The sequence below is a fragment of the Plodia interpunctella genome, chromosome 15 (assembly GCF_027563975.2).
Source record: "Plodia interpunctella isolate USDA-ARS_2022_Savannah chromosome 15, ilPloInte3.2, whole genome shotgun sequence".
NCBI classification, from domain to species: domain Eukaryota; kingdom Metazoa; phylum Arthropoda; class Insecta; order Lepidoptera; family Pyralidae; genus Plodia; species Plodia interpunctella.
Window position 1 is genome coordinate 4499956 of NC_071308.1, and position 14978 is coordinate 4514933.

The 14978-nt window shown below is 37.8% G+C and overlaps 1 protein-coding gene across 6 annotated transcripts in view; it reads left to right on the plus strand.

Annotated features, from left to right (window-relative positions):
• The first annotated feature begins 923 nt into the window (after nt 1-923).
• Dhc64C (Dynein heavy chain 64C) overlaps nt 924-14978 on the plus strand; it is a 50700-nt gene continuing 36645 nt past the window's right edge. For 2 of the 6 annotated variants that reach the window (XM_053756079.2, XM_053756077.2), the window contains exons 1-27: nt 924-1272; nt 2030-2100; nt 2506-2708; nt 3026-3163; nt 3632-3749; nt 4036-4149; nt 4220-4392; nt 4725-4845; nt 5257-5378; nt 6182-6323; nt 6817-6924; nt 7478-7583; nt 7818-8017; nt 9311-9446; nt 9774-9880; nt 9970-10133; nt 10215-10320; nt 10505-10528; nt 11097-11252; nt 11612-11791; nt 12125-12268; nt 12597-12742; nt 13074-13223; nt 13421-13513; nt 13769-13983; nt 14512-14638; nt 14762-14864. In XM_053756079.2, the coding sequence (XP_053612054.1) occupies nt 1032-1272; nt 2030-2100; nt 2506-2708; nt 3026-3163; nt 3632-3749; nt 4036-4149; nt 4220-4392; nt 4725-4845; nt 5257-5378; nt 6182-6323; nt 6817-6924; nt 7478-7583; nt 7818-8017; nt 9311-9446; nt 9774-9880; nt 9970-10133; nt 10215-10320; nt 10505-10528; nt 11097-11252; nt 11612-11791; nt 12125-12268; nt 12597-12742; nt 13074-13223; nt 13421-13513; nt 13769-13983; nt 14512-14638; nt 14762-14864 (3708 nt within the window). In that variant the 5' untranslated portion in view covers nt 924-1031. The remainder of the gene's footprint in view (nt 1273-2029; nt 2101-2505; nt 2709-3025; nt 3164-3631; nt 3750-4035; nt 4150-4219; nt 4393-4724; nt 4846-5256; nt 5379-6181; nt 6324-6816; nt 6925-7477; nt 7584-7817; nt 8018-9310; nt 9447-9773; nt 9881-9969; nt 10134-10214; nt 10321-10504; nt 10529-11096; nt 11253-11611; nt 11792-12124; nt 12269-12596; nt 12743-13073; nt 13224-13420; nt 13514-13768; nt 13984-14511; nt 14639-14761; nt 14865-14978) is intronic. The other 4 variants (XM_053756081.1, XM_053756083.1, XM_053756080.2 and 1 more) reach the window with 3 other exon arrangements.

The window sequence follows — 14978 nt, forward strand, 5'->3', positions numbered from 1 at the left end:
TTTATTTAAGCCCACAAAGCTATTTAATCATCGATAAATTTAGAATATCGAGGACTTTTTTATCTTGCATATAAACACAGTTAAAAGAACAATGTAATGTTCTAATATATGTGCATCTAAAACTACCGAATAGTTCGATAAATATAAGTTGAAGCGATATCAAAAATGCGAATGCTTTTTTTTATTGTATGGATACTCTTATTCCCGCAAAATTTACTTTATTTAATGCATTTCTGTAAACTTCAAATAGGTACGCGCTTTACTAAAATAGCATACTTAATGATAATATTTAACCGACAGACAGAGAAAGCTAATTATTTTTTGTCTTTAAGGTCAACTAGATGTCGGGCTAGCATATCCAATGATATGCAAGAATTTCGTACAACTTCTCGGCCCAATCCAGACCTTGACCTTGACAGATTGACTTGACTGTGCACACGGTGAGAGACAAAAGATATCAGCACTCTGTTCCGTTCTTCCCATGTATCTCTACTTTAAAACGCATTTAAAATTCTTGTAAAACGAAACAAAAGATGTATCGTAGACTCTAGCTTTCTCTGCGCAACGGGCTGACCCCGTCCACAGACATTTATTTTTTGTTTTGTTTATCCACATGGAAAGGCAAAGGTATCTAAGCCCAAACTGCCTTCGACTGTAGCAGAGCCAAGAAAGACATAGACATTTTTTTGTTTAGGTTATCTATATGGTAAGGCAGAGGGATCTATGCCCATACAGCAATTGGCTGTATCATTCATAGACATATATATATAAGCATAACTTTATGTTGACTGTGACCCCATCAAAGGATCTCGCAAACCTCTGCAGAGTCATGAGTGGGAATCTTTATTGAGTATACTATTGTTGCCAGGTAGTAAAGATTTTATATGGCAATATTATCCGATTCGTCATCCATCTGTCATTATAAAATACTTGTCAATTTCCGGCTGCTCAGCTGCATTGCTGTTGCAGTTGATATCCGAATAATATAGTTCTTGATTCTTATTAGAAAATAGTTTCTTCCATAAAACATCATGGGAGACTCCCTTGACGGGAGTGAAAATGCCCCGGAGGCACATAATGTCGTCGTGGTTGATTTCCAAGACTTTGCCAACTACCTGCGTCGGGCTGCAACGGTACTTCTACCGGAGGATGACATCGTTCCGCCGACGCTGAACGCCGCACTTGACGACAAAGTAAACCAAGACTGCATTCGAAAGTTCATCTGCGATCCGCAGGTGTCTTCGTTGTATGTACAGAGGTTTTCATCCAAAGGTAAACACTGTCGGAATGAGCAGATCAATAAGATGATATCATCATGCATAATCTATGCATTTGCAATTAGTATTTTTATAACTGCATAGAAATTGTTTGTTCCAGTCTGCTGGTCTGCTCATAGATTTTTAGGCTTTCTTTTTACTTTCACATTATGAAATTAATCCTTATAATAACTTTAATTGCTATGATCAATAACTATAAGACCTTTTGCATTAAATGTATAAGCCATAGATATTTTCTCCTCTGAAGCTATTCATAATATCTCTCAAGAAATATGATAATTGGCAGACCAAGTTAATTACAATTCCCAAAGAGGGTTGAAGTCGAAAGGAGGCCATAAAATCACAGCGGAGTCTTCAAAGTTGTAAGGTCTTTTTTATGCTGAATGTTACCAGGAGCACACACAAGGATGAGAAAGAGACTGTACTAGTCAGTTCTGGCATGGTCTGATTGGACTGTGATCATGTTAAATTGTCTTTATTATCTCCTAGCTCAAAGGGTATTTCATGTACTTATTAACAGACATAAAATCATGACAAGTCCTTAATTCGGCTGAATACATTTTTGTTCTCTTTTGTATAGCAAGGTCAATCAACCTGATGTTAGAATATCCTGTCCAAGAGATTTTATATTATTTTAATTCTCCACAAACATGTTGTACTTTATTTAATAACTCAGAAAACACAGTACACATTTTACGAAACTACAAGTGATAGTTAATATTGTATGAATTTAAATAAGACTTATTTTTCAGAAGATGACAATGAGCAGCCAACAGAAGGTGAAGAGGAGAAAGAAGCTGTCACCTATCAAATCAGCAATGAGGTGATTATGTTCTATTTTCACTTTTGAATAATTATAATCAAACATATATTTTATTTACCATATTCATCTGAATCAACTGTTAAGTCTTAAAATTTGGGAAGTTCTGTGTAAGTCATCCTGTTCCTGGTTTTTATTATCGGCTGTGATGTGACTAATCCTACTGAGATAATATATTAATCTCTACATTTTGAGGATTTAGCTATATTTTATGACTGGCTGCCAGCCTGATGCTATCTTTAGGAATGCTGTTGTTAGTAACCTCTTTTGACATTAGCATGATTAGAAATATAGGACCATGTCTAATTTCTAATGCTGTAGTGAACCGGGCGGGAACCACACTGTTTAGATAGTTTATTGGTCAGTACTATACAAATTATGGAACTACAAGTGTGTCATATTTTGCAGGTGCACTTCACATCTCCCCGAGTAGCCGCATTTGTCTGCATCAAGAGAGGTGCAGTCATCGAAGCTGACAAATCCATCCATAGTCAGCTGCGCCTCATCAATCTGTCTGATGGCTCCCCCTATGAGACTCTCCATGCCTTCATCAGCAAGACTATGGCTCCATTCTTCAAGAGCTATGTCAAGGAGAGTGGAAGAGCTGATAGGTATGCAGTTATTATGTAGAGTACATTATAATATCCTGGCCATAGCTAACTACTTGTCAAAAATATTATAGATAGTCCAACTAGTTAAGTCATTCCAATAGTATTTCATGAACATTTTATAATGTTAGTTCCTGCATCAAAAATAAATTCTATTGCTTTGTCTAATGCATCAGTGACTGTTTCCAAGGACAGCAGTGAATGCTTACCATTAGGTAACCCATATGCTTTTTTGCCTGTTGTGCTACAAAAAATAACATAAAGTGGGAAAATATATTGTGAATATGCTGAATTGTTTTTGTGTGTGTGTGTGTGTGCAGGGATGGAGATAAAATGGCACCATCTGTAGAGAAGAAGATTGCAGAATTGGAAATGGGTCTCCTGCACCTGCAGCAGAACATTGACATCCCAGAGATCACCCTGCCGGTGCATCCTTTAGTGGCCGCTGTCATAAAGAGGTACTGTTTGGATATTATTTTAACAAAAAAAAAAAACAAATCATAGTTTGTTTTTAATCTCTTTAATACCTCGCCTGTTCTCGGTAAAATTTGAGCTGCCGGAGTAGTTAATTTTCTATTTTTGAGTTATTAATTAAAATTTGAGGTTTTTTTATAGCCTAATTTATCTGGAGTTCACATGGCAGTTGGTTAATGTTTGAATATTATGTGGACTGTCTAGCTAGTCCACTACTACTACTAGTGCATGCACAATTCTAATGATAAATCTTTATCAGACCCATCTGGGTCTGACGCAAGATATGCATTTTCTGAAATGCATATTTTGCGTCACAATGAGCACTTTATGCAAGATGGGCACTATGCAAGATATGCATTCCTCAAAATGTGCACTTTGCGTCAGATCCACAAAGATTTTATAATAATGTTTGTATCTGAAACATTGCACATTTTACCATTTGTTTCAACCAGAGCTGCTGACGAAGGTCGCAAACCACGCGTGGCTGACTTTGGTGATAAAGTGGAAGACTCAACATTCCTCAACCAACTGCAGAATGGCGTCAACCGTTGGATCAAGGAAATCCAAAAAGTATACCTTCCTCTTGTCTATTGTTTATCTTTATCAATTTTTATGTTTTTAACACATGTACTAATGATATATCTTCCATGTTACCACTGATATTCGCGGAATACCAACGCCCTGATTTGGTACAAATCAAATTCTGAGTTGTGGCCTAGTTTTTTCATTATTTTTTATTTATTTATTATGTTAAAAAAACTTTGTAAAATATTTTGTTTTATAATTTAGTATTTACTTAACTATTTTCTACTCATTATTAATATATTGCATCTCATTTTTGTGTTTCTATTTTCAGGTTACGAAGTTGGACAGAGACCCCTCGAATGGAACGGCCCTTCAAGAAATCTCATTTTGGCTTAACCTCGAGAGAGCTCTTCATCGCATTCAGGAGAAAAGAGAGAGTATTGAGGTTAGTATATTGTATAAAATTCTATTTTTGTGCCATGTTACATTAATTACAATTTGTTTTATTATCTTAGGTGGCTCTTACCCTTGAGATACTGAAGTACGGGAAACGTTTCCACGCCACAGTGTCATTCGACACCGACACTGGTCTCAAGCAAGCTCTAGCGACGGTCTCAGACTACAACCCACTAATGAAGGACTTCCCGATCAATGACCTGCTTAGTGCTACGGAATTGGAGAGAATTAGGTAAAGTCAGATATATCTAAATCATTGTTTATTATTGGCTATATAACTGTTTGTAGTAAAAAAAATGATTTATCTATATCTAGCATATTTCATATTAAAATCACGACCAACCAAAATCCTACAGCAAAAAATCCAAATATAACTAAGAAATGCCTGCCAACCCTCAGGCTGAGAATGACAACTTCTTAAAATGGCAACCTCCAAAAACGAAAACAACCTCATATGACAACTTTCTAATATAGTTCAAAGCTTCATCACATATCACCACAGGCTTTTTTACCTAGATCATAAGTTCAGAACCAAATTCAAGCCATACTCGTATGTGTTATTAGACTAGCAGTGCAACAGATCTTCTCTCACCTGCGCAAGATCCGCTCCACAAAGTACCCGATACAGCGCGGCTTGAGACTCGTCGAAGCTATCTCCCGTGACCTCTCACAGCAGCTATTGAAGGTAACATATAAATACCCGATTCATCAAGCATTATATGTTAAATGGAATCTGTAATGATAGACACAAATAAAATCTAAATTGTTGTAACTTTATGAGTTAATGTAAATTATTATTATTATTATAATTTTTGTATAAACGGAGTCACTAAAATATATACGTTTACCTTTTTCTGTTAACAGCAATTTGTATATTCTCGTTTTTGATATATTTTTCTTTCCTTGAACTACATTGTTATTAGAAATAAAATTTAATAAACTAGTTGACTTCATGCCAGTTAAACTTTCAGACCAGGCAAATACAAACACTGTGTGTGTACTTATATACTGTGCTGACATGCTGAGTTATAATCTGTCTTCTGTAAACGCTGAGAAACAAACTAAATCAATCAATTTATTCATTATTTCGCAATAGGTGCTAGGTACTCGGCGCCTCATGCACATTCCATTCGAAGACTTCGAGCGCGTGATGACGCAGTGCTTCGAGGTGTTCTCCTGCTGGGACGACGAGTACGAGAAGCTTCAAGGGCTACTGCGGTAAGTGCACTCAAATCTGCTATTTACTTGTTCGTTTAACTACGGGCTATATATTTTCATAGGCTATTTATGGGCTAGCAACGTGTTTTAAACTATTTAATCTCAATTCCACTATCCAGATAAAAGTGGCATTCGAGTTTCGCTTTAGTTTAACTCTGAATACCCCGTCAGGACAAACGCGATACTTATATGATGTATATATTTTTTAATCTTGTATGTACTTGTATTGTATTTGACGACCTCCGTGGCTTAATGGTCATCATGCCGGACTGCTACAGTGGAGGTCCCGGGTTCAAATCCCGGTCAGGTCAACATGAAAAATGATCTTTTTCAGATTGACCTGGGTCTTGGATGTTTATCTATATATGTATATGTTATAGAATATAGTATCGTTGAGTTAGTATCCCATAACACAAGTTTCGAACTTACTTTGGGGCTAGCTCAATCTGCGTGATTTGTCCCTATTTATTATTTATTATTTATTTATTTATGTATATGACGACCTCAGTGGCGCAGTGGTAAAGTGCTTGCCTCTGAACCAAGAGGTTCGAGGTCCGGCTTCGATCCCCGGTCGGGTCATGATGGAATATTTGATGTTTATCTATACATATATGTATTTGTTATAAAATATAGCATCCTTGAGTTAGTATCCCATAACACAAGTCCCGAACTTACTTTGGAGCTGGCTCAATCTGTGTGTTTTGTCCTGATATATTTATTTATTTATCATGTCATACTTTGCAAAAATTGTCCAAGTGAGTTTTAATTTTTGTGTTATAATTATCTTTCTTGTTTCTCCGCAGCGACATAGTGAAGAAGAAGCGCGACGAGCACCTGAAGATGGTGTGGCGCGTGTCCCCGTCGCATAAGCGGCTGCAGGCGCGCATGGAGCACATGCGCCGCTTCCGCCGCCACCACGAGCAGCTGCGCACCGTCATGCTCAGGGTATTTTATTATTTACTTAACTTTAGCTTTTGCTCCTTTATTTCGTTCGGCCGCTCATAATTTGTTATTGTCAATATCTCGAGTTCTATGCAACGTTTCAAGATGAAACCTATACCAGGTTTTAAGTTAGACAATCCCCTATACAACTGTGAACCTCATCAAATTCTATCGAGTGGTTATTTTATTATGAGATGCGCGAACAAAAGTGCATGCAAACACAAATTTAAAAAAAATGTTTTCGCTTCTATTAGTCACATAAAGACCCCCATAATTCTTATTTTTTAATATTTCTTTAGTCAATCTATAAAGAGTAAAAAAAATATTTTTAACGAACCACATTTTTGTCATTGCAGCTCCAAATATTGTCAAGATTGCTTGATAAGCTCAGTGTTACCAGCCTACATTATTTTCTACTCTTTATGTAGACAATCCTTATATATTTATTATTTATTTTTCATTGCCGAAAGTATCCTATTAAATAATCTATACCCAGGTGCTACGACCGCGCGCTACAGTGACCCCTGAAACAGGGGGTGGGGGGGAGCCCGCGCAGCCGCATTCATTGCCGATGGACGCGGCCGATGCCAACGCCATCGCTGAGGTAAATTAACTTATTATTTCGTGGTTTAGACTGTCAACTGTTTACTCATTTTTTATTCATCATCGTCATTAACAGCAAATTTAACGTTCCCATTGCTGGGGCACAGGCCTTGCTTATTGATGGATAAGGAGTATAGGCCATAAACTACCACAGGCCCATTGCGGATTGGCGAGTTTTGACGACTACAGATACAACCGGGATCAACGGCTTAACGTGCCTTCCGAAGCACGGAGAAGTTTACATAAAGGAGAGGAGGAATACATTTATGATCACCCATCCAATGACCGACCTTTGTATGAATGACTTAACCGCCAATACAGAATGCCGAGCGCGTTAACCTCTGCGCCATTAAGCTCCTTTTTATTATGCCCCATTTGTAAAGGTACTTATAAAAGTTATTTTTGTTGAAATCGAAAAAATCTTCTTTAATCTTATCATTGAAAAAATCTACAAAAATCTTTATCTATGGAAGGGAAAAAGGGCAAAAATCATCGGTCTTTTGTTTTCACTTCTTTAGTTTCTAACTATTTATGATTATAATTCGTCGTAACAGGTGAACTTTGCGTACGAGAACGTGAAAGAAGTCGATTGCCTGGACATCTCTCGCGAGGGCTGTGACGCCTGGGAAGCTGCTGTGCGCCGCTATGAGGATAGGATTGGTAAGTGCTCTTTACTACATTATTATTTTGTTTACTTTCCTTTGTCTTACTTCCAACAATTTTCCGCTGTTGGCCTCTTGAATGGGTCCTTTCAACACTGCTTTAGTGGAACCGGCCTACCTCCTTCGGGAAGCGTACTACCGCCAATGTTGAACAGCACTAGGCTTCGGCCATGGTCGCTGGGTTTGCCAGCAACTCTTTTGTTGATGATATTGTTGTTGTCTTATCCACCAGACCGCGTGGAGACCCGCATCACGGCGCACCTGCGCGACCAGCTGGGCACAGCTAAGAACGCCAACGAGATGTTCCGTATCTTCTCCCGGTTCAACGCCCTCTTCGTGCGCCCGCACATCCGCGGCGCTATACGCGAGTACCAGACGCAGCTGATACAACGAGTTAAAGACGATATCGAGACGTTGCATGAAAAGTTCAAGGTATGTCAAGTAGATGTTTCAAGGAGTATAGGTAAATGTATAATATTACAGAAGTAAGGATGCCAAATGCAGAAGAAAAAGTAGAAAAAGCGAACCCTGAGCTCAAAGCAACCAGGATAAAGAAATAATGAAAAGTTAGTTATTTTTAGGTTTTAGGTGTAATGTGTTTATATGGCATTAATTACTTATTTGCAGTAAAATACCCCACTTTATTTATTGCTTTAGGTTTACTGTTTACTTATATCAGAATGACTGTGTTAACAGCAAAAAAAAATTTTTTTTACTATGCGTTGACTGTGCTATGCCAATTTTTTTGTTTACTAATTTAACACTCCTGATGATATTATTTACTGTAACGCATGTATGTACTGATTGTTACAGTTCTTTATATTTCATTCCGAACATCGGAACTTGTCTCACCCGGTGTTCAGGTCCATGTTTCCTGACTGGAACGAGCCTCATCCATTGGTACCCACTGCAATAACCGTCACTTACACTGCTCATATCCGTGCCACCACCCAAGGCTGAACACGCTTGTTATGTTTAGCGATATATGCGTGTCTTTTTCCTCGTCTCATTGAGATAATGACCAAGTCAATTCCACCAAAATTGTTAATCGTAATTTTGAACGATCTATTTTTTTTTTGTACAATGTTCTTAATTTAACGCGTTGACTCTCTTTAACAACGCGACGCGTGTTTTACTAATCTCATGCAGTAACGCCGTTACGCGTGTGACGAGTGTCATCGCGAACAATGATCCTCAACAAAATCAAAATTAATGACGTTGCTACGTTATTGAGGCGTGTCGCAGTCAGAATGCACTAACGTAATATCATTTTAATTTTGCGTTACACCAAGGCATAACGCAAAACTGGAATGAGTTAGCTTTATACCTCGGTGTTCTTGCAAATGGCCATTTAAACTCCAACGACGTGATATTTACTGTGTACCAATATGTCCTTGTCCTATTCCCAGCTCTTGTACTTGTTCTAGAACACTCTTTGACCAAAGCCATCGCCAATGCAGTCACAAGGCCTGCCTACTCGTTTATATATATTAATGTCATGGACAGCTGTCTTTTTTGTTCTCAATTCATGGAAAAATGTGTTAAATCAGTAATCCTAATATTTAAACAGTTGGATGGGAATTAGAAGACGCTGTTTCGCTTTTCCAATACTTTACAAGTTACAAAATACAATAATTACTCTACAAATACAGCCTCTGTGTCGCTCTTCGCTTGAGAAACATCAAAGTAATTTTAAAAATGTTAGAGAAACGTTTGTATTTTCAGGTGCAATACCCCCAATCTAAATGCAGTCGTCTGTCATTGGTCCGCGACTTGCCGCCCGTAGCGGGCTCCATCATCTGGGCCAAACAGATCGATCATCAGCTCACTGCTTATCTGAAGAGGGTTGAGGATGTTCTTGGTACGAAATTCCATACGCTTATTCAAAAATAGATCGAATGCATTTATATGTTCTATGTTTTATGTGTTCTTCTTCATAGCGTGCCCATTGTCTTCATACCATTCCATGTATGTTAATTTGAGACGTTACCTGTACCGTATTCGGTAAATAAACATTTAATTAATTCCTTCAAAGGCGCAATAATACATATGTTGATTCTGCTACAGTTGTTTTTCGATCTCTTGTAATGATAACTACTAATTAAAATACGATAATGAATAAACAGGCAAAGATTAATAATATTTAGTATGTCTCATATATGTTGACCTAATTTTTAAATTCCCTTAGGTAAGGGCTGGGAGAACCATATCGAAGGTCAGAAACTCAAAGCCGACGGAGATAGTTTCCGCCTGAAACTTGACACCCAAGAAGTTTTCGATGATTGGGCACGAAAGGTGAGTATATAATATATATATATATATATATATATACCTATTTAAAATTCCTCATATGACTTATAATAATTATTTTCGCGATATTTTAGGTACAACAACGCAACCTCGGTGTGTCCGGGCGTATCTTTGCTATCGAGTCCGTTCGCGCCCGCTCCAGCAAGACTGGGACCATACTGAAACTGAAAGTCAACTTTTTGCCAGAAATCATCACCCTGTATAAGGAAGTGCGAAACTTAAAGAACCTTGGTTTTAGGTAAACAAATCTATTAGTTATTAAGCAGTTATTATTCGTTCCTTTTTTATTACATTAAAAATTTATGGATATTAATTTTAGGGTTCCCCTAGCTATTGTGAACAAAGCTCACCAGGCTAACCAACTGTATCCATTCGCTATCTCACTCATTGAGAGTGTGCGCACTTACGAGCGAACTTTGGAAAAGGTATGTTCTTTATATAATCTTAACTCCACATAAAAAATACATTACTCACAGTGTTCAAGCACAAAACACGAGACAGATACTAGAAAATTACTAGCACACAATAATCACCTACTTTACTAACAAAATACACAATGATTTTTCTATGTGTGAGATCACTAACACATATGCATTTTTATTTGTGCAGCTAAATAATAGGAATCATACAAAGGTAGTCTACAATGCTGCATGGTTCCGACGCTTCTATGTTATTTATTTCATGTGCACTCTATGTACTCGTATTTGTAATATTTATAAATGAGATTGATATGTGTATATTGAGAATGAATATAAAACACCAATGCTTTATGATATAAAAATATTAAAATAGAGAATATTACGCAAACCTCGACGCAGATTGCAGCACCAATCCAAACCACCCATCACCATGGTGCACAAGTCAACACTGTTGATATCTCACTCTAGTGCTGCACTCTGGCGTGATAATATTGCAGTAATATTTCCTTTTCTCTTTTTTCACTGAGTTATAATTTATAAATTTGAAGATTGTTTTTATCTTTGCAGTGGTTGAACATAATGTCCTTCAACTAATATTTTCTTCTGTCTTGCTTTCTCGAGTATTACTGGCTTTTATTTAATAATTTATTTACGGCACAATTTTTATCACTTCGTGAATGGCAATTCTGTGTAAAATTCTATTAGCGCTTCTTTCCAATGTCTATGGTCTTCTATAAAGCTATATTTTTATTTGCCGACATGCTGAAATATCCAATTTCTAGATCCGTGACAAAGCGTCGATCATCCCCCTGGTGGCCGGTCTGAGACGGGACGTGTTGAACCAAGTGTCCGAGGGAATGGCGCTCGTGTGGGAATCCTACAAGCTGGATCCGTACGTCCAGAAACTGAGTGAAGTCGTCTTGCTGTTCCAAGAGAAGGTATGTAATGTGAAAAGTAAATGACATGTGGATAGTTTTATTAAGTAAAGGCATATATATTTCGAAACTTGTATGGTACGTCATTTAGATGAAAAAAATATGCCAGTTGGTCTTTACATTATTATTTTTTATTTTATCATAGACGGCTTTTCCAAAACCATAATTTCAAGTTCTCTTTCTTATAGCCAATAAGTGGACACACACGTGCTTTATACGCGCCTCTTTTTTTTACTGCTTTTTTTTTGTTTTCTTTATGCAATAGAGTTTACATACAAATAACTTTCTTGCCAACATGAATGGCGTAGTTTGCCATTGCCTCCGCCATATCGCACTTTTTGTATGACATGTTTATATTTTAGGTTGAAGACCTGCTAGCAGTAGAAGAGCAGATATCAGTAGACGCTCGTTCGCTGGAGACGTGTCCGTACTCCGCGCAGAGCCTCGCCGACATCCTGAGTCGACTGCAGCGAGCCATCGACGATCTGTCATTGCGCCAGTACAGTAATCTGCATCTGTGGGTGCAGCGACTCGACGAGGAGGTGACTGTACTAAATACATAAAAGTGCCGGGCGCGCCTAGACCTCACCCTTCTGAATGCCAATGGAAAACAATGTTGCTATTTTTATGACAACATAAACTAAGAACTAAAGATTATAAAGACCACCATTATCAGCGAATATGTCTACCACAGCCCACAGCCCTCCAAATCATTTGTTTGGTGTAGCTCCTATAATTTTTCTAGATATTTTTTTAAGATAGATAAGATTTTCACGCTAGCGCCTTTCAACGTTAGGTCGCACCCGTAACTGTATACCAAATTTGCATCAATATGCATCAACTTTTCCAGTGTTTTAATATACGTTTTCCGACAGGTGGAGAAGAGCTTAGCCGCTCGCCTGCAAGCTGGAGTAGAGGCGTGGACGATGGCTCTGCTCGGGAAGGTCAACGAACTCGATCTGTCCATGGACACGTACTCGCCAGCTGAGCCCACGCACAAGCCGGGAGGTGAACCGCAGGTAAGTTGATTACTTCTATGAAGATAAATCTTTATCTTTATCTAAATTACCCATTTACTTTCTTGTCCAGCGTATCCTACCACATACTACATGAAAGACCTGTATGACGCCACATAGATATACGTGACGTCGCTTCTCACAAATTTTACCCACCACAACAATACCGATACCTAAAAAATTAGAAAAAATACATGCAAGAAGTATTATTGAAATTTAAATGCTCTATATGTATGACAGAGATCACTGTCATACATACGGTGCTTTTACATATACGAGTGAGTGAGAGAACACAAATAAATATATTTTATTAATTTTTGTTAACCAATAGATCGCGCGTGTGGTCCACGAAGTGCGCATCACGAACCAGCAGATGTATCTGTTCCCGTCCCTAGAGGAGGCTCGCTTCCAACTCATGAGGCAGATGTTCGCCTGGCAGGCTGTGGTCACCAGCCAGCAACGACTGCAGAGTACCAGGTTACCACTAAAATAGTTCTGATTTAATAAAGCTATGTCATGATATTATGGGATGAGGATGAACGAGGATTATATAACGAACTTGGTACACGATTTCATGGTTCGCTTAAACATGTGTTTATTTCTTCAACATTTGTTACAAATCATATAAGTGGTTGACTAAAAAACAGATTTTTCTTTATGAAACACTGAAGCTTGTAAGAGCGATGCTATGTTTTTCTTAAACCTATTCTATATTTTTTCTCAAGACTTTTTAGAAACACAAATGCTGCTAATGTATTTTTTTATACTAGTATAAGCCACGACCACGACATTTGTATTTTTATTTCAGATACCAAGTGGGCGTTTCTCGTGCCCAACCAGCAACGTACCGCAACTTGCTGACCAAATTGCCGGGCGGCAGTGCGCCGCTGGAGAGCGCCTACGACGCGATCGAGCAGAAGATATCGCAGGTGCGCGAGTACGTCGACGAGTGGCTGCGGTGAGGATCACATTGTTACATAGTTACTGTTAAATGTATAGCGTATCTCGTGACAACAAATTCTAAACTGTCTGATATATGATGTTTTTTTTTTTATTTTAGCGAAATAATACCGCGTTTTCTAAAATAAGAAAACAAAAATTTTTTCAGTGTTTGTTTGCATTTTCTTACAAATATGTTAATTTAAATAATTTCAGCTACCAAGCGTTGTGGGATCTTCAGCCAGAGAGCTTATACGGGCGTCTCGGTGAGGACATCACCTTGTGGATCAAATGCCTGAATGACATCAAGTAAGTTATACAATTTTTTTTTATCTGCTTAAATAAGCTTACCTGTTATTATTTACAATGCACAGGTAATGGGGTTAAATGGTCCCAGAATGGCAGTGCTCTAGTACTTGCGCTGGCGTCCCTAACTAAGAAATAAGAATAACACTACTTTGAATTATGAATAAAAATTATTAAAACTTGTTAAAAAGTTAATCAAGCCATACCTAACATTCTATTTTACATCCTAAAACCTTTAAAAACCTTATTTTCTACTAGAAAATCGCGCACGACATTCGACACATCGGACACCCGTCGTGAATACGGCCCCGTTGTCATCGACTTCGCCCGCGTGCAGAGCAAAGTGGCGCTGAAGTACGACGCGTGGCACAAGGAAGTGCTGGGCAAGTTCGGCGCGCTGCTCGGCGGAGAGATGGTCACCTTCCACTCGCAGCTCGCCAAGTCGCGCAGCCAGCTCGAGCAACAAACTATCGGTTAGTTTTTAGACTGTTTTGAACGAACAATTCTAATTTTTTGGTGACAATATTCACGTTGTGAAAATATAAACTCAAAAGCCCATTTTTTAAATATTCATACTACGTAATTATTATAAACGGGATGGTATGAAGTTTAAACAAATACACTTCATCCCCACTACCATGATTGCCGTAGCTCAGTTGCTTGCGGTACTAGTTAGCTACAATGGTGGAGCATCAGTAATGTGGTTGTGATGTACAGTTACGTGCATACAATTTTTGTCATGTTTTCGCGGTTTAACTGCTTGGCCAATTTCCAGCTGCAGGCGGCAAAAAATAGTATACAATAAACGAATTATTTCTTAAATGCGAATATATAACACTTGGGAAAATAAAATTTATTTAGTTATTAGCTCTCAGTTCAATAGAAAAGTAAATAGTAAAAGCTCTTTTATTAAAATTATAGTATTAATATGTAATCAATAATTTCTTCAGAAATAATGAATCTTATGATTGAAATATAAAATAAATAAATTACATACGCAGAAGCGGCATCTACTAGCGACGCCGTATCTCTCATCACTTACGTGCAACAGCTGAAGAGAGAAGTCTTGGCGTGGGAAAAGCAAGTCGATATCTACAGAGAGGCCCAGCGCATTTTGGAAAGACAGAGGTAATTTTGAAGTTTGTAGTTTTCAAATTTCAAGTTAAATTTTTTAATTTATTTTTAATTAAGTACAAAGATATTCCTTATATTCGGAGTTTTATCCTTAAATTTAATGATGTTTTTTATTAGATTCCAGTTTCCAGCGCAATGGTTGCATGTTGACAATATCGAAGGAGAATGGAGCGCTTTCAACGAAATCATGCGCAGAAAAGACTCTTCCATCCAGACTCAGGTAATCATTGTATATCATTGCTTTTAAGACCTCCCATCATTATTTTTATTATATGTCAGAGATTTTTGTCGAAACGATTACTAGATCGAATCTCTCGACATCGATCTTTAACTT